Consider the following 23397-nt stretch of genomic DNA (forward strand, 5'->3'; position numbering starts at 1 on the left):
ATACAACATGATGCAATTTACAGTAACACTATTAAACAAGTTTATCAATAACGAATTAATTATCCTAAATGATAAGCATCGTGACAGGGTGACACTTACTGTTGGTGCACAAAGAATAAAGATGATGACAAAGAGAATAACGACGCAAAGATTAATGAGAGAGAATAAAGTTGTTGATCATATAAATGATAGCTACTACAAGGCTATTTATACAAAAGAAAATTCTTGCCACGTAGGCCCTAACAGACTAAACTTAGTGAACAAGCTTAAGATACAAACAGTACAATACTAAGAAATACTAGAGTACCCTTACTACTAAACAGCTAAGTTAATGGGACCCAGAAGATAACATCTTGTGGTCAACACTATCTTCTGAGTAACCATCAGAAGATCAGCCCACATCAGAACTTCTGATGTTCATCTTCTGAATATTGAATTACTCTTCAATACCATCCCTTAATTCATATTCTTCAATCAAAGCTGACAACGCCAATTCCATCCCTTAAGAGTAGAAATTGATCCGTCTTGATCGCCTTTGTCAGAACATCTGCCATCTGCTTCTGGATGCTACAGTGCACAACTTCTAATGTTCCATTCTGGACTTGGCTTCTCAAGAAATGATACTTAGTCTCAATATGCTTGCTTCTTCCGTGTAACACCGGATTCTTGGCAAGATTGATTGCAGACTTGTTATCAATCATCAGCTTCAGAGGCTTCTTCACTTTAATCTTCAGATCTTCTAATAAGTTCAGAAGCCACACAGCTTGACATGCAGCTACAGCGCCTGCGATGTACTCAGCTTCACAGGTTGATAGAGCAACAATAGGTTGCTTTTTTAGAACTCAAAGAAATAGGACCTCCTAGAAACATGAACAAATATCCAGAAGTACTCCTTCTATCAACTCTGTCTTCACACCAATCAGAATCAGAATAACTCAATAACTCTGATTCTTCCTTTCTCCCAGAAGCAAACAATATGCCATACTTTAGAGTTCCCTTGACATATCTCAAGACTCTGACAGCAGCTTGGTAATGGGACCACTTAGGTTTACTCATGAACCTACTAACCAATCCAACTGCGTAGCATATATCAGGCCTGGTATTACACAAATACCTTAGAGAACCAACCAGTTGTTTGAATACCGTAGCATCAACATCTTCACCTTCAGAATCAGAGTCCAACTTCTGATTCGTTTCTGACGGTGTAACAGCAGCTTTGCAATTCTCCAGCTTGAATTTCTTCAAAAGTTCTAACTCATACTTCAACTGATGCAGAATGATACCATCTTCTGAGTACAGAATCTCCATCCCTAGAAAATATGACATTTTCCCAAGGTCTGTAATCTCAAACTCATTCATTAGCACCTTCTTGAACTTCATCAGATCTTCTGGACAACTCCCCGTAAGCAATATGTCATCAACATACAGACACAACAGAATCATATTGCTTCCAGAATGTTGCACATAAACTCCATATTCCATCTCACACTTCTGGAACCCTTGCTTTTTGAAAAATGAATCAATTTTCAAATTCCAAGCTCTTGGTGCTTGCTTTAATCCATACAGAGCTTTGTGTAATTTGTACACCATCCCTTCCTTATTCTTTTTCACAAAGCCAGGGGGTTGTGACACATATACCTCCTCTTGTAATGGACCGTTCAGAAATACAGACTTTACATCCAGATGCATCAAGGACCAACCTCTGTTCGCAGCTAACGCAATCACCAGTCTGATTGTTTCATGTCTAGCTACAGGAGCAAACACCTCAAAGTAATCTAGTCCAGGTTTCTGAAGAAAACCTCTAGCCACTAGCCTCGCTTTGTGTTTACCAACTGATCCATCTGGCTTCAGCTTTACCTTGAAAACCCATCTGACGCTGATGGCTTTCTTCTTCTTTGGAAGTTCTGTCAGCTTCCAAGTCTTGTTTCTTTCTATAGCCTCAAGTTCTTCTTTCATGGCATTCAGCCATACCTTCTTCTTGAGCGCTTCTTCAATACTCACTGGTTCAGAATCTACTAACATGGCACATTGAATGACATCTCCTTCTGAGTCAACTTCTGTGTCTTGCAACATGTCAAAATCTGCAAACCTTCTAGGTATTGTTCTGACTCTTTGTGGCCGTTGAGCTACTTCAGAGTCAACTACTCCAGAGTCACCACCTTCATGATCATCTCCAGAAGTTTGTCCTCCAGACTCTACGTCTTCAGAGTTTTCCCTTCCAGAATCATGACTACCACCAGATTCTGGGTCATCATCAGAATCTGGATCAGAATTAGATTCACCATCTGTCTCATCTTCAGAAGATGCTTCATCTTCTGACTCGTCTTCAGAAGATTCTTCATCTTCTGACTCTAACTTTTCTTCAAAAGTTATCTCTACATCAGAAGTTGGTTGAGACTCTCTCCAATCCCAAACTTCTGATTTCTTCACAATGACGTCTCTGTTGACTTCTACTCTATTAGTTTCTGGACAATAGAGCTTGTATGCACCTTTACTGTGGTACCCCACCAATAACATCACTTTGCTCCTATCATCCAACTTCCTTCTTCTAGCATCTGGAACATGTTTGTAACACACCGAACCAAAAACCTTCAGATGACTAACACTATGCTTCTCCTTAGTCCACTTCTCTAAAGGAACAATTTCCTTCAGCCTCTTTGTTGGACACCTGTTGAGCACATATGCTGCAGTAGCAACAGCTTCTCCCCATAGATTATGAGGAAGCTTCTTCTCTTTTAGCATACTTCTCGTCATATCAAGCAAAGTACGGTTTCTACGTTCAGCAAGACCATTGTGTTGAGGAGTATAAGGAGCAGTAACCTCATGCTCAATTCCATTATCATCACAGAACTTCTGGAATTCTGTAGAGTTATACTCACCTCCACCATCCGTTCTGAGAATCTTTATCTTCTGACCACTCTGCTTCTCAGCCTTCACCTTGAACTTCTGGAATTCTGTGAACACCTCAGTCTTAAACTTGATAAGTGTTACCCACGTCATTCTTGTGAACTCATCCACAAAAGACACAAAATACCTATTTCCTCCAAGTGAAGGTTCTGGAAATGGTCCACACACATCAGAGTGCACTACTCCTAGAGCATGCTTTGCTCTTGGAGCAACTTCTGATACAAATGACAATCTGGGTTGTTTGCCTTTCATGCATACCTCACATGACTTCTCAGGCTTCACAATCTTTGGAATGCCATGTACAAGCTTCTTAGAACTTAGATGCCCCAGGCTTCTATAGTTCAAGTGCCCCAACCTCTTGTGCCACAACTTACTATCACCTTCTGAGCCTTCAGCACTCAGACACTCTGTTTCAGTTGTTTCTACATTCACCTTGAATATTCTGTTGCTTCCCTGTTCAGATTGCATAATCAACTTCTGATTGGAATCATACAACTTCAAGAGATTGTTCTTCATAACAACTGAGAAACCTTTCTCAATGAGCTGACCCACACTCATCAGATAGCTTCTGATTCCAGGAACATACCAAACATCCTTGATCAGAACAGTCTTTCCATTCTTCACTTTGACTTTGACATTTCCCATACCTTCTGCAATAAGATACTTATCATCAGCACATCTGATCTTTGTTCTCCTTTCAGAGTCAAAGTCTATCAGCCATTGTTTGTTTCCAGTCAAGTGATTTGAACACCCAGTGTCCATATACCACCACTCTGACAAACATCTTTCGTCAGACTCTGAAGCCATCAATAGCACAGGTTCGTCATCAGAATCACCTCTAGCTATATTTGCTTCTTCTGATTTCCTTCCTTTGTTTGCCAAACAGTCTCTAGCAAAATGGCCAAACTGTTTGCAACAGTAACATTGAACTTTCTTCTTATCCTTTCCCTTCTGATATCTCTTCTCATCAGAAGTTGAGGCTTCCTTCTGGAATCTATCACCACGTCTATGCTTCTGGTCCTTCTTGACAAAAAAAGCCTTCAGAGCTTACTCAACTTCTCTCTCAGAAGTTCCCTCAGTCAGACGCAACTCTTGTGCTTCTAAACTGCTTTGCAACTCTTCTATTCTCATGGTTTCCAGATCTTTAGAATGTTCAATAGATACAACAATATAATCAAATTGAGGAGTAAGTGATCTCAATATCTTCTCTATGATTACTTATTTAGAAAGAGTTTCTCCACAAGCCTTCATCTCATTAGTGATCACAATCACTCTAGAGATATACTCAGAAACTTTCTCATTGTTCTTCATGTTGAGATTTTCATATTGCTTTCTCAGGGATTGAAGCTTCACCTTCTTTACTGATACGTCACCACCGTAACACCTGACCAGTATATCCCACGCCTCCTTAGACGTCATAGCATCAGAAATCTTCTCAAACACATTCACATCCACACACTGATGGATGAAGAACAACGCCTTTTGATCTCTCTTGTTCGTTTCCCTCTGCGCTTCTCTTTGTTCTTCCGTTGCATCCGCTGCAACCAGAACATATCCTCTAGTGACAAGATCTAAAACATCTTGAGCATCAAATAATACACGCATTTGAATCATCCATCTATTCCAGTTTTTACCATCAAGAATTGGAAGTTTGGTATTCAAGTTGCTTCCACTCATCTTTAAACTTGTGCAGAAAAATCAGATTTCACTCACACTCACACAGTGTTTCTCAACCCACAAACAGCCAAGGAAAATGTGATTCAACACAACTTTGTTTCCCAGAAACAAAATCAATCACACAGTCACACAAACTCACGTTCACTCGTGTTTCTCTGTGTTTGGAACCGGAGCTCTAGATACCAATTGTTGGTGCACAAAGAATAAAGATGATGACAAAGAGAATAACGGTGCAAAGATTAATGAGAGAGAATAAAGTTGTTGATCATATAAATGATAGCTACTACAAGGCTATTTATACAAAAGAAAATTCTTGCCACGTAGGCCCTAACAGACTAAACTTAGTGAACAAGCTTAAGGTACAAACAGTACAATACTAAGAAATACTAAAGTACCCTTACTACTAAACAGCTAAGTTAATGGGACCCAGAAGATAACATCTTGTGGTCAACACTATCTTCTGAGTAACCATCATAAGATCAGCCCACATCAGAACTTCTGATGTTCATCTTCTGAATATTGAATTACTCTTCAATACTTACATGTCGCAAACGAAAGAAGATTCCATGGAAGCAAACAGGGGAGTGAATAGAGAAAGAAGACGCGGATGCAGAATTCTATACGCGAGCAGCAGGTGTGTTGATGATGCTACGTACGTTTCATCCAATTTTATGGAAATTGAAACCGATTTTCCGATGGCAGTCGGAGTTAAACTTCAATCATTTATGAGCGCCATCGTGCTCAATTAGATCGTATTAGGAAATGTTGCCGAATTTAGTGTACTAGTGATTACAATTTTAGTTACAACCCGTGTTGTATTTAGAACTTTTTAAGAACACCTTCCTCACATGCAGGGGCGGAGCCAAGGCCCAGCTAGCCCGGGCAGGCGCCCGGGCTCAACCCCTATTTTCTTTGTACTTCCTCCAATTTAATAGTCGATTTTTAGACAAAATTAGGGGCAAAGTTAGTAAAAATAGGGTGTGAAAATTAAAACGGATGAATAATCAATGGTGTAAAGTTTTTGTCCAGGCTACCTAAAATTTCTGGCTCCTCACATGGTAAATGGATTTACCCATGCTTTTATCAACACTTATCAATAGGACTGACAATAAACCGAACCAACTCGAAAATAGTTCGGAACTCGGTTCGACAATTAAATTGTTGAACTAGGTTCATAAACCAAATAAGTTGAATATGAGCTAAAAACTAAGTTCTTAACTAAATAAGCTGAACTTGAACCATCCATAGTTCGACTCGTTAGGTTCATGAGTCAACTCGATTATATATGAGGTGGATTATATTGTCTTTAAAAATATATTTAAAGATTTGTTTGAAATTCCACCCCTATATTTTCTTTTAATCTAACAGTTTTAATTGATAATTTATATTCTCAAATGAGTAAAATACTTTTAAAAATAATTATACAAAATAAAATAAACATCATATAAATTTCAATCTTATACCTTTTATTTTATTTCTATATTTTTTATTTAGAAAATATTAATTTAAAATGTTAAATATAAAAAATAAATAGACTTTAAAAAATGACTTTTAAGTCCATGAAGCAAGCGAGTTGAACCTAATGAGATGCACCTAACGAGTTGAACCGAGTTGTTTGTGAACTTCTAATGAGTCGAGTTTGAGCTGGAAAAAAAGTCCGTGACGAACTTGAATCAATATTTGAGCCGAATCAATTCTTAACGAGTCGAGTCAAGCTGAGGCAAGTTCGAATCGACTCGACTCACTTCCAGCCCTACTTACCAGGAACTAATAAAGAAACTGTACATTAGTTCCTCGTCATTCGCCACAGGAAGATGTCCACTACCATCATGTTTAATATACGCCATAGTCCATCAGAGTCACTGAGGGACTATCTTGCTCATTCAACGAAGCCACCATCAAGATCGTCCCACCAAACCAAGAAATGTTTGTAAAGACATGTTAAAATGGAATTAAGTTGGGATACTCCAACGAGTCCCTCGCCTAGAAGCCATCGTTTGTCATTGGCATAAATGGTCATCAGAGTCGTGTGCTACGTAAAAGACGAGGAAAAGAACGCCGAAAAGAAGGCACGCGACATCAAGGAGCCCGTTCTCAATGCCGATAGTTCACACCATCAGAGGAAGAGAAACTATACCTCACCCATAGAAGACAAGTTTGCATTCAAAAGGATAGGTAAGGCGATATAGAACTTCACACCTCTAAACATGCGCCATGAGCAAATCTGGCGCGAGCTACTCCACTTGCACAACATCCCTACACCGCCTGCCCCTAAGCCGAAGATAATAGGTTCTAAATCAGGAAGATGATGCAGGTTCCATACGGTAAAAAGATATCCCACAGGGGACTACTATCAGCTCAAGAAGGAAATTCAACCATGATAGGAAATGATGGAAAGTTTTGATTAGGTAAGTGTAGGAATGTTGCAATGTGATGTTGGATGATATTGTGGGAGCTTCCTGAGTTTATTAGGACAGTGAGAGTGTGGTCATGAATGGAGGCAGTGAAGTGAAGGGTGTGTGGGGATGGTTGGTCTGTGGCTGCTTGTAATATAAGTTGAATGGAGCCTGGGGTTGTTTCGGGTTCTGTTTATGTAGTTTCAGTCCCAAAAAAAGATATATTGTTTTGGGTTAGAGGTGGATTTTCTTCATTTGTGAGTAAAAGCGAGAAGGGTTCTGTTTTGTAGCAGTGACTTGGGAGAAAAGGTTCACCGGAATCATCGCAATTGAAGCAAGAGCCTAGGGATTTTCTTTGTTGCATTTCTGTTGGGTTTAGACGATGTATATGTATGTGTGGTTGTCAATTTTGTGGTTTTGGTAGGGTTAGAGAGGAAGAAATGGATAACAGTGGGGGTTTGGGAAACTTAGTGGTGCGAGTATGATAAGGACGAGAAGCAAGTGTTTTCCATTCAATTGGATATTGATGTGATATTTTAAAAATGACTGTTTTATTCTCTTCCAGATTTAACCTCAAATATACACTTGAAACTATAGTCCCGTCCATACTATATAGCAGCCAGAGAATTTGAATGCGTAACGTAACTCAAACATCATAAATTGGTATAATTTTCTCTTAATATAATATTACCTAGATAATGACATCTTCCTAAAAAACTAGATAACAACATTTGTGACGACAAGCTTAGAAATTCCGCTCTTAGAATATTTACTTACGTCACATCATGAAGATAAGTATGAAATAAAATAATTAAGCACGTTATGTGTTATCTTAGCAAAGCAGCTCAAACGTGGCTTTTGCTAATATGACTTCCCCTGCCACGCACCAGCTGCCGAAGCAGTACGTAGTTTGGCGGTAACAAGAAAATTCTGCAACGGAATGTGTCACGCTCTTGACTTTTAGAGGGAACAATAATGACTTTACTAACATTTTCAATTTGTTGCAACTTTGACTCATACAAATCACAATTAAAGAAAAACATAGGGTAATGAATCAATGCCTTGGATCTTAAACTAGACCTGAAAATTGAAGTGCAACTCATCTAACTCATGGAGTTTCCTTACCATTACATTCTCCCGACAACAATCCTTCTCTTATTTATGTTTCCTAATTCAGTCAACTGTCAACAATTATATCTTAACACAACTGTCACTGATTGCTCAGACAACCCTTCAGCACCAAAAGGATACCTATGCAATGGCCCTCAAATGTCATCATGCAATTCATTCTTAGTTTTCAGGTCCAAACCCCCTTATGACAATCCTATAACTATTGCCAACCTTCTTAGTTCTGAAGCATCAACCATAGCTTCAATTAACAATATCTCAAGAGATACCAAGCTTCCTTCCAATAAAACAATCATTGTCCCTAACTTGTGTTCATGTTCTGGAAATATCTATCAGCATAACACCCTTTACACTGTCAAAAAAGGTGATACCTACTTTCAACTGGTAAATAAAACTTACCAAAGCCTCACAACATGTCAGGCTTTAAGGGGTCAGAATTACTATGCTTCTGTAAACATTACAATTGGTGCTCAGCTCACAATTCCATTGCTTTGTGCTTGTCCTACGTCAAAACAGATGGCAAAAGGGATCACCTCCTTGCTGGTTTACACAGTGAACTATGGCGAAACTGTTGACTCTATAGCTAAGGCTTATGGTGTTGATGAACAAAGTATACTAGAAGCAAATGAATTGCAAGTGGCACCAAATAAAAGCAGAAAGGTGGTCCTCTTTGCCTTGTCACCTATATTAGTTCCTCTTCGAGGCAAGAGTTGCAAAGAGGATCCTGATAGTTTCTATTGTACTTGCTCTCAAGGAAGGCTTGAGGACGGAACCTGTAACGATTCTCATGGGCAAAAGTTTCCAGCCAAATTGATTGCTGCATTAGGTACTTTTGTATAAACCATTTGCAAAAAAAAATAATTCTGTAAAGATTTTGGCTTTTAGCAATGTTTTTTCTTTGTGTATTTTCAGGGGTTGGAATTGGTGCAGCGTTTCTGATTTTGTTTCTTTTGGGTTACAAGTTATATCAATATATACAGAAAAGAAGAGCGAGTATTCGTAAGGAAAAGCTATTCAGACAAAATGGGGGTTACCTGTTACAAGAGAAGTTATCATCTTATGGAAATGGAGAAATGGCAAAGCTTTTCACAGGAGAAGAGCTTCAAAGAGCAACCGATAACTACAACCAGAGTAGATTTCTCGGTCAGGGTGGCTATGGCACGGTGTACAAAGGAATGTTACCAGATGGAACCATAGTAGCAGTTAAGAAGTCGAAACAGCTTGACAGGAACCAAGTAGAAGCTTTTGTTAATGAAGTGGTCATCTTATCTCAGATCAACCACAGAAACATTGTTAAACTCTTAGGATGTTGTATTGAGACAGAAACTCCAATACTTGTCTATGAATATATTAATAACGGAAATCTTTCTCAACATATACATAGGAGAGACAATGAATCATCGCTTTCATGGGAAATTCGCCTTCGAATTGCGTGTGAAGTTGCTGGAGCAGTGGCATATATGCATTTTTCAGCTTCCATTCCAATCTTCCACAGAGACATCAAACCAACCAACATACTTCTGGACAGCAACTATAGTGCCAAAGTGTCTGATTTTGGAACATCTAGAACAATTCCACTAGATAAGACTCATTTAACCACAGCTGTTGGAGGCACTTTCGGCTACATGGACCCTGAATATTTCCAGTCCAGTCAATTTACAGATAAGAGTGATGTATATAGTTTCGGTGTTATTCTTGTAGAGATTATAACCGGCAGAAAGCCAATAACATTCAATGATGAAGATGAGGGACAAAATATGACTGCACATTTCCTTTCTGCGATGAAAGACAACCAACTTTCTCATGTTGTAGACAACACAGTGCTTAAGGAAGCGAGAAAAGAAGACATTCTTGCTACTGCAAATCTTGCAATGAGGTGTTTGAGACTTAATGGTAAGAAAAGACCAACAATGAAAGAGGTTTCAGCAGAATTAGAAGCACTGAGAAAGGTGCAAAGTTTTTTATATATCAAAGATGATCATAAGAAACCAAGTGATGGACAATTATTTGAGCATTCAACTAATGTCATATCTCAGGAGTCCACAGTGGAAAGTTTTTCACTATCCTCTCAAATGGAGTCTACTTCCTTCTAAAATGCTAGATTATTAGTTTATTATACTTTGTACTTCATTTTCAGTTTATGGATGGAAGTGTATCCGAGATATGGCTAAGAACAAATGACTCATTTTTTAACACCTTAATTTGTATATATCAGTTCAAAATTTGGCTGCATCAAGACAGAAATTGACATAGCATGTTCTTTTACTCTTTAATCTGTATATAGTAAACAGAAACAGACTGTACATTTTTTCAGATTTTATTTGCCCTAAAATAAATATTAATCATTTGGAGAAGAGTGTTTGATGTGAAAATCCTACAACAAATATAGAATTCATTGTCCCTCACACGTGGCTTGGGCTAATGCTCTATATTCAGCCTCAGATGAAGATCTAGATACTACAGTGTGTTTTTTGCTTTTTCAACTAATCAAAGAGTTCTCAAGGAAGAAACAAAAACCTATTGTAGATCTTCTAGTGTCTGAGCTCCCCAATCAGAATCAGAAAAACCTTTGAGTGTTAGTGTTGATGCTAATCTAAAGAACAATGCCATTACCAGGATTACCTTCGAGGTATTTTAGAACATGTAGAACTGCTAGCATGTGTTCATTAGTTGGTGTACTTAGAAACCGACTGAACTTACTTGCAGCATAAGAAATCTTTGGTCTGGATTGTATTAATTACTGAAGTCTCCCAATTAACCTCCTGTATGCAAATATTATAGGCCTTCAGTTTTGGTGAAACTATTTGCTACCAACAGTGCTTTATATATATCTAGAGCCATTAACATGTAGATTGAGTTTGAACATCCACCTACATCCAATTGTTTTCTTGTGATTAAGCAAAGGGACTAACTTCCATGTGTTGGTTTTCATTAGATCATATTGAGTGGCATTACTTCAATTTTCATCACAAATGGCTTCTTTATAAGTGTTAGGATCATAAATGGATGACATATTAAGAATGTATTGTGTACGCGCAGCAGAAAATTTTTGAAAAGATATGAAAGAGGATAAAGGATACTTACTTTGAGAAGAAGATGTAATGTCAATAGAATTAGGAGATCGAATTGCATTCTCAATCAAATTGCAGTGGTTATCTTGCAAAAATGGAGGTTTAGTAATTCTAGTAAGTTGAGCAATGGAGACATACTAGATGTGTTACTAAGTGAGGTAGGTAAAGGAGGGCTCATACCATTGCACCTCAATTGACACTTTTTTCATGGGACATTCCTTCTACTCACCACCACGTGGGAAGGACTTTTGATACAAGTGAGCTGGTCCTTCACTCGAACCAACGACTCATGATACCATGTGAAATTTAAACTATGAAAAACCATTGAAATGGAATGAATAGCTTGCATTGCATTATAGAGAAATAAATTGCACAAATTCTAGTTTGGATCAAGCTAATGCTACTTATAACCACCAGAGTTAGTTATTTTCAATAACTAACCTTCAACTAACTCATAACTAACTAGTGTATGACAGTTATGACAAACAAAACCAAGAGTTACATCAATGGTGAAGTTATCTTTTTACACAAGTAACCTCACCAATAACACTTAACCCTTGTGTTTAACAATATTTCTGAAGTTCTCCTTTCCTTTAAATTAAAGGAAATAATAACATCCCTTTCATTCTCATAATTATAAACTAGACAAAGATTAGAGCCATTCAAGAACAATCCGCTTTTAGGACTATCATCAAGAGTCGTCATATAAGGCAAATGAGAACCAACTTCAATCTGTTTCCACTCATTGGCTTTCATCAAGAAAATCATTAAATAAATCGAACTAGTTAGTGGTTGGTTTTCAATTTCTTCGTGGAGACCTAAAAGTACCAAGTAATCATCCTTTGACTGATCGTATCCAAAAACCATAATAGAAGTTCGAATAGATTATGGTTATAGACACTATTTATATGAGATGCAGGTATTTTTTTGTGGATGAATGTTATAGGCATAAATGAGAGCCACAATTTAAAAACATAAACCCTCTACACGAACCTCTAAATTGAGGATAAGAATGACGCAAAAAGTCAAAGTATCGTGAAGAAAACAATGAATCATCATCAAGCACTGCATCAAAATCTATGAATAGGGTTTCGGGAGCAACAAAATGAGAACAAGGTTTTAAGAAGAGAAGTCTATGTGTGGTTGACGTGGCAAGTTGAAAATGAAAAGTTGCAAAATTGGGATTATAGACAAGAGAAAGCCATAATTTACAGACGCACCTGAAACGTAATAGTAGCGCCTTCACCAGCAAACACAATAAAATTTCCATTATCAATTCTAGAGGCAGATGCATGTGTTCCTCCATTTTGCCGAGTATTTGAGTCAACAAATCAAAGTACTAGCAAGCACCATATATCTTCTATTGGTTGATGTCGAGCTCCTGGTTAAATCATACAGAAAAGTGGAAAGATAGGAAGGTTTTATTATTTTTTTCATAGTTAATCAAGTTATAATCAAATATTTGTCAATCTCGAGGATCATGAATAGACTTGTAAATTTAATTTATAGACTTATGTTATTTGGATTATGTCCTGCCCTTTCAACAATGCTATCTTTTCTAACTTAGTTAGAAACTTCCTCGATGTCTTCATGAACAACTTTTCAATTTTTGAATTCTTATTTGATTAATGTCTAGCAAACTTGGATATCGTACTAAGGCGGCGTCTGGAAATAAGTTGTGAGTAATTCTATTTGTTAAGATGAATATAAATTGAATATTCTCTCATAAGTGAAAAGAACGATAATTAAATCTTCCAAAAAAATTCAAAATTAAAATGAATATTCTCTCATAAGTGAAAGGAACGAAAATAAACACTACAACAAAAGAGAAAAAATGTAGTGTTGAGAAACCGAAGAGTGTGCAGGATGGAAGCTCCTCAATACAAAGTATATTTGAAAGCAAAATGAGCAATTAGTCCATGCCATACCAGGACCATGCATCCTCTCCATCATCATCTTCTGTGAACTTTCAGCTCGATAAATTTATCAACTAAGAGATACTAGTTTTTATTACATTAATTCAGTTGAGAATAAGGTTGAGTTAGAAGCATTAAAATAAGAAACAAAACTCCTCTACATCAAATCACCTACGTCGATGAATCAGAAAATGATGGAAAATCACCCCAAGCATTTTAGCATGTGGAGGAAAGAGTTACAGAATGAACTACATTAACATAATAAACTGAAGTTTTCCTGATATATATTCACTAGAATCAATTCCACTTAACTGCTTTTGAGACAGAGAGGATGAGTTACCAGCATCAAAGCAATTGATTGCTTCTTAGACCTGCTGAATGCCATCAATCCACCTTCATCATCTCTTCCAATTATATCACCACAATTTGTAAAGCATACTATGGATAAAGAATTGTGCAAAGCAGGGTCAACAAAAAATTCAAGAATCTTAGTCCAAGATGAATACACTGCATATTCTTTCATCACCCATATCTTAACCTTATGCATGCCCACAATCGATGCACTGATAAGTCCGCCAAGTACCAGCAAATTGTGGTTTCTAGGATAATCTTTATAATTAAAACAATATGGCAGTGCCATCTCTGACATTCTGCTTTCCTTCAAATCAAAGGCAATAATAACGTCACAATAAACGTCCGTTGATAACTTGTAATTACAAACCATCCAATGAATAGAACCATTCAAGAGTAACCCGGCTTTATAACCACATCCATCGTAAATAATAAATTGAGAATCAAACTCAATATGTTTCCACTTATTAGTTCTCAATGAGAAAATCTCAAAGTATATGGGACAAGATACATGATGATCGAAACAGCAGGAACCCAAAATCGGGATTAGAGATGAGAGAAAGCCACGACTTACTTACGCACTTGCAACATAATACATTCTTCACCGGCAATCTCAACAGAATTTCAATTATCAGATCTTGAGGAAGATGAACGCTTTTCTCCGCCATCTATCCTTGCCGTGCAGTTGTTTCTGCGGTACTAATAGGTTTGGTTTTTTTTAATAAGAATCAACTACTGTCTACTTATAGATGAGAAAACTTAAAAGGCAATTCATTATGCAAAATAAATTTGATATCAATTTGATTAAAAGATATGAATTTGATTAAAAAATATTTGATTTTTGAGGAAAAGAGATATCTTTTACGATATATCTAATTAAAACACAATTTTAATTTTAAAAAAACTAATATGACACGAAAAGTGTAAGGATTTTGATTAATTGTATGTTTAAAGTTAGTTTACACGTGCACTACCTTTAAACTCTTGATTTTTAATTACTTTTCAAATCAATTTTTTTTGATAGACTTAATTACAAATTTATTGTATTGTTATAAATAATTAGGCTAAATTACATATTTTAGTTTATTCGTGAAATTAATCTTTCTATCTTATTTTAAAATAATTTAGATTTTTTTTTTTTTTTTATCAAAAGATCATAATGATCTATCATTTTTCTTAAGATCCGGAAAAGAGATAATATAGACAATTAATTTGATTTTTAGTCCCTATTAAAAATTTAACATATTTTAGTTTTATAAAAATTTTATACGTGTAGTTTTAGTCCCTACTATTTTTTAAAATTTTGAAAACGGTTTAATCATCCTTAAACTTTTAAATTTTTGAATAATTTTTTTTATACGTGTTTAGAATACTATAAATTTTTTTTTACTAAACTATGAATTTTTTTAAAATGAAAAGAATTAATTATAAATTTTTTAAATTTCAAAAGATAATGATAAAAGTAATGCAAATCTCAACTTAGAAATCAAATTTTGAATTCCTTTTTTGAGGAATTTTTTATGACGTTCTAAATATGTCTGTAAAATAATCATTAAAAAATACACATCAGTTCAATAGTAGGGACTAAAACTACGTACATAATAATTTTGTAGGGACCAAAACACGTCAGTTTTTAATAGGACTAAAAACAAAATTTGATAATTTTATAGGGACCAAAAACATATTTAACCCTTTAAATTATTGGTATGATTTACTTACCAGGGTGCATCCAAACACCAACCTAGGGGATCTCACTGTTACTCCGGATAACTCAGAACATATGTCCCAACAATGTTCATAACTCAGATCACAAGTCACAAAAACACCCAAAAATACCAAGCTTCGAGTAGGACATTTTGTATGACATCTTTGCAAAACAATTGCAAAAACAGACCTCAAACTTAACAACATCTGAACAATACTTCTCTCCCCCTATTTGGCCAAAAATTGACAACCAAATCCTTCAGATAACCAGACCCAAAATGTAGGGGTGTTCATGGGTCGGTTTGGATTGAATTTAGCCAAAACCATAACCCAACCCGTATATGGTACACTGGTTTGGGTGAGGAAAAATAACCACCCATAATATCATTAGGTTGGTTTGGGTAAAACCACAAATTTGTGGGTTGGATTGGGTTGGGTAATGGGTTACCCAATATTATTTTTCCTTATATAATTATTAATGATATGTTACATTTTTTCTTAATAAATAGTTTAACATATTACTGCTATTTTTTAAAACATCAAATGTCAAAATGTATAATGAATTTTATTATAAACATATATTTGTAAGAACCAAAGTTACATTACAGTAAAACCTAGAATTACATAAAATACTTGCAATTTATTAAAATTAGCATCAAAATAATCAAAATGTGGCATCCTAAATAAGTTAAAATCATTACTTACTAAATAAAAAATGTTCAAAAAGTTGAAATTGAAGCAAGCAAAATTAAAAACATCAAAGTCATCACTTGTCAAATTATAAAAAAAGAGAAAAAATATAGTCACTCAATAACCCATGGATTTTGTGGGTTGGGTGTGGGTTTACCCATAACCCAATTATTTTGAATGGGTTTTCATTTTTGAAAACCGTTATCACCCAATAACCCGACCCAACCCACTTTTTTGAATCGGTTTAGGTGGGTTTTACTGGGTTTATTGGGTTTACCCAACCCATGAACACCCCTACCAAAATGTACTCACCCATGCCCTAACAAAATCCATAAGAACATGAAAGAGCAACAACCACAACATGAAAGAAGTGAAGGAATGACCTCCAGGGGCGGATGCATGTAGAAGGGTAAGGGGGCTCAAGCCCCTACAAAGGAAAACTAATTACATAATTCATATAATACATTGTTTGAATGAATAATTATATTTAATAAAAAAGTTATACCTTGCCCCCAACCCCAAATTTTTTTTATTTAATTATATATAGTACATTGTTTGAATGCCTTGCCCATTCTCATAATAATAATTGTTATCTATTGCAAACAATTCTTTTAAGAAAATAAATTTAAAAACTTAGAAGAGATAACTTATTTATTACTACTACTTATCTTTTATAACATAAGCACTCATCTTGTATATTTCACGTTTAAAAGGAAAAATGATAATGTAGTTGATTTGTCTATTTTATGTATTAATATATCTAAATATTTTTATATGTATATAGTTAATTTTAATTTTTCATATTTTAAAACATTTCATGATATTAATTTTGATTTATTTGAAAATGTGTTTACATTTTTTGTTTGAAGACAATTTTTAATTTATAAATATCCACTACTTATTTACAATTGTATATTTTTATAAAATACAAAAAAAAAAAAAACACTAACATTAACGGTTGAACTTTGGACGAACATCTTGCATCTAATCCAACAAATGAATATGAGTTGACCTACTTTATCCAATTCTTCTTTTTTTAAATGTATGTTTATGTTTTGCGACAAAGAAAATTATTTTAATCATTTGTTTTTATAATTTTTATTACATATTTAAGAATAAACATACATCTTAATATAAAATATATCATGTTTAAAAATAAATATTATTCTTACATATTATATTATGGATTATTTTGCTTGCCCCCATTATGAAAAATTTCTGGATCCGCCACTGATGACCTCTTTAAATAGTCGAGCAGTTTTCTTAGGAAATAATGCTCCTAGACTGTAATAATGATTTAGGTCAAAGAGAGCGTTATTTGAGGAAGATAAGTCCACCAAAATCAATGTCCATCGACCAAAACAACTTTGAATTTCTTTAGTGTCTATGGGCTTCTTTTCCCAAAAAACACATGCTACTAAGCATGCATGCACAGTCAAATGCACGTTTCACACTCCCTCTTGACAGCACCGTCCGCAATACTTCCTTGTTTGGCTCAAGGAGAAAACATGTCCTGAACAATGTCCTGACTCCCTGTCAGACATTGTCTAAAAAATCAACCAACACTTCTTCAGGAATCAGCAAAAGACATTTCTCAGAATCCTTCAATATGCTCTGAAGCATACTCACGATGCCTTCCACTAGACTATAAGAATACTCCTTTTGGCCAGCACAAATAAAAAACAAGACATCATGTGTGAAATCTTCCATTCAACAACCAAAACCTCTATAGAATCCCACCAAAGTCTGTAGAGAAAAATAAATTCTCCCAGAAACAAACATGCTTCATATGATTCACTCCTAGGAAGCATGTGAACACAAGATTCACTCCACTAGTTTCACTTAGCTAGAACCAAACACTCCCTTTCAAGAGCAGAAACAACTACATCAAGTAGCTCAATCACTACAAGAAAATTAGGGTTTAACGACACATAGGTCGCGACAGTTGGATGATAACCGTCGTCTTTCTCCATTCGCGACGGTTGCCGAGGCAGTTTTGGAGAACCGCCCTTTTATTTTTAAAAAGATTGATAAGAGTAGCAACGGTTAGGCACTCAACCGCTGTAAACCGTGGACTACGACGGTTTTATCAACTGCCACCCTTCCCCTATTTAAAGTCGTGACGGGTACTGCACCTGCCGTCCCCCATTAAACCATCCTAAACGATAATAAAACGCCAAATACATAAAAATATTTCCCTTTCTTCAACCCTAGGATTCAAAGCTAAAAAATTTCCTTCAACCTCAATTCAAAGCTCAAAATTCTTCCTTCAACCTTTAATTCAAAGCTCAAAAACTCCTTTCTCCACCATTAATCTGTAAATCAAAGCTCAAAAACCCTTTGTTCTCCACCAACGATTCTAAAATTAAAAGCTTAAAATCCCTTTCTTCAATCTCCACCAATAACAACAACACCATTCGAAGAACGTCACCAATTCGAAGAACCTTCATGTTATTGGCTTGACCATTTGAAGAACGTCACCGATTCAAAGGTAACTAACCGATTCGAAGAACATCACCGCCTTTGTTCCCTCTTCGTTCTTTGGTAAGTCTCCCTCTCTGATTTCACTTTCTATGGTCGGATTCTTGATGAATGAGACGTTTTAACTCTTTCTTAATTTTTTCTTCATTCTTCTTTCTCCCTTCAAGGAGCCCTGACTGAAGAGAATCTTCTGTTCTATAGGCGTGGAGAACATGCATTGCGATATGAGTCCATGAACAATCGGAAGAGACATGTATGCCTTTCATTGATAACATGGAATTCATCTCTCCAAGTCGACTTGTCGTTGTTCTCACAGAGTTAACTCGCCGATGTGTCCTCAAATTAACACTCAGAGTTGTCACCGCAACCAAGATTCTCATTTTTGCCTCACAATAACCAGGTTTGGTTGGTTTAATGATTTAAAAGACTTTATGATTCTTTAATTTTTAAATAGAGCTAACATGTTTGTTCTAGACGAAATATTAATCATGTATGGGTTATTGGGTTTTCTATAAAATAGAGCTTGAATATTATAAGAAATGTCCTTGAATTTTATGCGGTTGAGTCGTGTCAGGGCATGAATGCTGAAACAAAACGGGTTGCTAAATCTCTATATAATTTGTATGCTTCACATAGTTTTAGAAATTATGACCTGTCAAAAATAATGGCTTGTTTTTCAAAATTGGCCTTGAGTAGAACAAATGATTTCATGATGCTCTAAATTTATATGATTACATAAGCTATCAACTTCTCTTGTTGAATTACGGTGGAAAAGAAAAACTAATATTTGATTACTTCTTTATCTTGAGAATATTGTTTTCATTCCCAACAATTGTAAATTTCATAACCAAAATTCATTATTTGAGAGCACTTCAATATTCACATAACCTTGAGCTTATTCCGTTTGACTACAAGCTAAGAGAATATACTGGTTAAATGTCATAACAGGTGTGAGGAAGAACACATTTATCATAGAAGTAACTGTTTTGAGAAATGTAACCTTTTATGATATACTCATTAGTTTAGTGACCTGCTAGCATGATTGGTTTCATTGTTAAAACGTTTTGCTAATTACATATGTTGTTTTCTAGTTGATCATTTTTGATCTAAGTACATATATTCTTTATGCATTGAGGTGGATGAATGCAAGTAAGAATATACTTTAATCTTAGTTGAAAATAGAACATGACCATGATAGTGAACAATATGTTTCATATTAAGTTCTGCTTTTATAAAACTATAGCATGTTTATGAATGCCCAAATAATACCATACAGCCATGATTTATGTGACACTTTGGTCGTGTTAATTGCCTCAACTTAATTCTTCCTATTGTTTTTTTAGAAAGTAATTGGAAACTGGTGCTGATATAGTTACAGGGACTCATTATGTTAAAGGCGGTGGTGTGCATGGATGGACTCTTATGCAAAAATTAATAAGCAGTGGGGCTAACGTTCTTGCATAAACACTTTTGTGGCCCAATGTCTTACATTTGACTGGGTATTTTCGGTATAAAGCTCGATAATGGATATTAAACAGTTTGGATATCGTTGTAGCTCCCATGTTGACTGGTTTGAGATTGTTCTATTGTTGTTTTTTGTAGAGTTTACTGGAAATCAGCACTTGAAGATATCATTAGTTGTTGTGTTAGTAATTAATAGATATGTCTTTCAAATAGAGATGATAGTACGGGCATCTAGAAAAGGATACCATATTGAAGAGGTGTGGTTGCTTAATTCATGAGCTGAAGGTTATTCTTTATGTGAACTTGGTTGTTTGGTTAACTTCTAGAAAATGTTTTGCCAATGCATATACACCCTAATCATTAAAGTATTTCTCGAAGTGCCTTAAATATGATTGTATAATGATTTATTAATTTAAACTTTTGTATTTGAATTTTACTTGTTCTCCCTTGTATGCAGCGTCTTTGTCGACTTACTTCATTAGTTTTCACCAGTTATGTTAAAAGTTTTGAATCTATGTGGTTGTGTTAAAGTTGTATCAGATGTTGCATTACAGGTATGAATATGATTCATTTCAGACTAGTTGCTCATCATCAATCTCATAAGAATTAGGGTCTTTTTAGATTTACTTTTATTAATTTCTTTATGAAAAGAATGGCTTAAGATGGTTATGATCTATGATACAGAAAATTGGACATTACTGCAATGAGTTACAAACTCTAAACATTGGGTGGTGTGAACATATACTTTAGTTATTTGTTATGCTTCCACAAGTGACGGTGTTAATATGCTTTCAGTTTCTATTGGTGGAAAGTCTCATAATCTGTTTGAAGATTCAATTGCTATAGGTTCTTTCAAGCAGCGGCCAATGGTACAATAGTAGTTACTTCAGCTGGAAATTCTGGACCTTATTTTGGAACTGTTTTTAATAAGACATGATACCATACTTCTTGTTGTTTTATCTTGTTAAACTTTCATTTATAGTTATATAGTTTTTAATAGATTAGTATAAAAAATTGATGGTTGTTGGTCTTTCTATAACAACTTATTATGTTTCCAATTATTTCAGCCGAAATGCATTTGTGACGTTAATATATATAATTTTATTTTTCTATTTCATCAATAAATTTATTAGTTACATTAGATTTTTTATAATTCATGAATTTAGCGGGGGTTTTAAACCTCCGTAATCAGCATTGATTTACAAACACCAAACAAAACTCACGACGGTTTGTAACCATCGCTACTAGCAATTTACGACTGTTTTCTACCCGTCGCGATTGATAACGACAGTAGGAGTTGCAGTTTTAGCAACCGTCGCAGTACACCCTGGCGACACTCGTTTTTGCGACAGTTACACAATCGTCGCGCTTTGTTATTTGTGGCGGTTCAAACCGTCGTAACCTGTTAAAACTAACCGTCGCAATTTACCAATTTTCTTGTAGTGAATGTCACAACATGTTGTCTAACATTACACCCTCATAATAGGTATAAATAAATTCCACAAGCTTGAATAGCACGCAAGCTTAAAAAATAATATACATTTGCAGTAACAATCCATAGACAAATACTCCACTCCTCCTGTCATGAATAAACTATGCTCCTGATGAAGATTACCACTTGATCACCAGATGAAGTCACATTAAAGACTTCATATTCTCACTGTGAAGAACTATAGCTTCACCCATTGTGAAAACAATCCTAAATCAGATACTTTATCTCCTTGAGAAACACCTCCAGGCCTTTTAACTTCTTCACTCAACGGACACATCTGATAAATGTCCTTACAGATCCGCACATGTTCTCATGACTCTTTGGTTGGCTAAGATGTCATGCACACTTACGAACTCCAAAAATTATTAGTTTGCGTAAAAGCTCTAATAAGATCCAGACTAACCCAATCTCTTCTAAGGTTACTTACAGCAGTAGAAAAAATCTCCTTAAAGACATTCTGATCAAATCACACCATCTGACAACATTCCCTAGCCCTTACATCCATTACTACTATAATATAGGAGTAATGATGATGGTTGAAGCGTAACACGTCTTGATTAGCGCATCGAGGGTTATAAAAAATGTCCATTTCTCCATTCAATCTAAAAATATATTTTTAGGGAGCAATTTGTTGGTTGTAATTTCGACGCTCAAGAGAATGTGAGATGTCCTGGTAGAACTTAAGTAAATATTTGAGATGAACAAGCTGACTTCGAGGAGAAATTGGAAGAGTTCGACTAAGACCTGGTGAAGAAGGGGAACAGTCTGGCGAAAGAATGGTCCTTTTAGCGAAATTGTGGACTTAGAAGATTTTTTGAAATTTTGGTACGGAGCAAGAAGTGATAGATTACAGTTGTGATAATTTTGCGAATATTGTCCGTCCTTATTTTGTTTTGTTTTCTAGATGCTCATTACTTGGAACATTTGGAGGGCTAGGAATGCTCTGGTTTTTTCTAACAAGGTTTGGTACTTCGAGAGGTTTTGATTTGTATATAATCGATGGGGTGTGACTTGTTTTCGATTATTACCAATGGAGGTTTAGAAGCTGACATAGACGCTTGGTTTGCGAAACCGTGGGATCTGGTAGGGGTGTAATTGTTTGTTTTGATGGTTGTTAGGAGGTTCTTTGGATCCGTCTCTTATGTATTGGTTTTTTTTAATTGGATTAGCACCCCTTGTGTTGTTTAATACAAAGTCGCTTATCAACATAAATAAAAAAATTGGTCTCCTTGAATTAGTCGGTCGCAAGGTCGAATATCAAGATTTAAAAAAATGATATAACACATAAAGATAGATTTTATGCCAGTTGACTCACTAATAAACTAATTAATACATAAAATCTTTCATATGGTTATTGTTATTAGGATGTCTTGGATTATTAGAAATCTCTTTTTTTATTTATTATTTTGTGTTGTTAGTGTTTACTGTTGATACAGACTTTATGATATGACTTTCTACATATATAAACATTATATTATTAGTGTTATCAAACCCGCAGTCTCTGTTAGAGTATAGGCCAATATGCCTTGTAGAGAGCTTGCATAAATATTATCTTAAGTTTTGGCGGCGAGATTATAGAAGGTGATAGGTAGTTTGGTGTCGGAGAATCAATTCACGGTTGTTTCGGGAAGAAATATCGCGGATGGTGTTCTTTTGGTCAATGAAATCTTGGACATGGCTAGAAGAGGCAAAAGAAGTTGTATGTTATTGAAAGTGGATTTTGAAAAAGCTTACGATTGCGTAAGCTGGGATTTTCTACATTTTTTACTCTAAAATATGGGTTTCGGAGAGAAATGGAGAAGGTGGATGGAAGCTAGTGTGTTTAGTAGCTCTATGTCCGTAATCGTCAATGGAAGTACTACTAAATATTTTAAGGTTGAGAGGGGATTGCGTCAAGGGGATCCCCTTTCCCCTCTCTTGTTCGTCTTCGTCGTGGTTATGGAGGCATTGACGAGTCTAACGAATAAAGCGGTTGAGATTAGAGACCTTCATGGCTTTCATTTCAACTTGAATGAGGAAGTTAGTATATTAGAATTTGCGGATGACACCATACTCGTGGCGGATGGAAATTGCGAAAACTTGTGGAGTACAAAGGCCATTCTTAGAGGATTTGAGATGAT

At 35.5% G+C, this 23397-nt stretch overlaps 1 protein-coding gene and 1 long non-coding RNA gene across 2 annotated transcripts; both read left to right on the plus strand.

Moving 5' to 3' along the window:
• Window positions 1–7879: 7879 nt before the first annotated feature.
• On the plus strand, window positions 7880–10301 carry LOC131628123 (wall-associated receptor kinase-like 2). Its single transcript, XM_058898996.1, has 2 exons — window positions 7880–8934; window positions 9021–10301. The coding sequence occupies exons 1-2, from the start codon at window positions 8091–8093 to the stop codon at window positions 10199–10201; spliced, it is 2025 nt and encodes a 674-aa protein (XP_058754979.1). The 5' UTR covers window positions 7880–8090; the 3' UTR covers window positions 10202–10301.
• A 6916-nt stretch (window positions 10302–17217) lies between these two features.
• On the plus strand, window positions 17218–20864 carry LOC131628117 (uncharacterized). Its single transcript, XR_009291672.1, has 3 exons — window positions 17218–18384; window positions 18489–18721; window positions 19694–20864. It is a non-coding gene; the product is annotated as an uncharacterized LOC131628117 (long non-coding RNA).
• Window positions 20865–23397: the final 2533 nt, after the last annotated feature.

Source organism: Vicia villosa, unplaced genomic scaffold (assembly GCF_029867415.1).
Source record: "Vicia villosa cultivar HV-30 ecotype Madison, WI unplaced genomic scaffold, Vvil1.0 ctg.000423F_1_1_1, whole genome shotgun sequence".
NCBI classification, from domain to species: Eukaryota; Viridiplantae; Streptophyta; class Magnoliopsida; order Fabales; family Fabaceae; genus Vicia; species Vicia villosa.

Coding starts and splice junctions, on each gene's coding strand:
- LOC131628123 (XM_058898996.1), top strand. CDS start 8,091: ATGGAGTTTCCTTACCATTACATTCTCCCGACAACAATCCTTCTCTTA. Junction 8,935..9,020: donor CAAATTGATTGCTGCATTAG/GTACTTTTGTAT, acceptor GTGTATTTTCAG/GGGTTGGAATTGGTGCAGCG.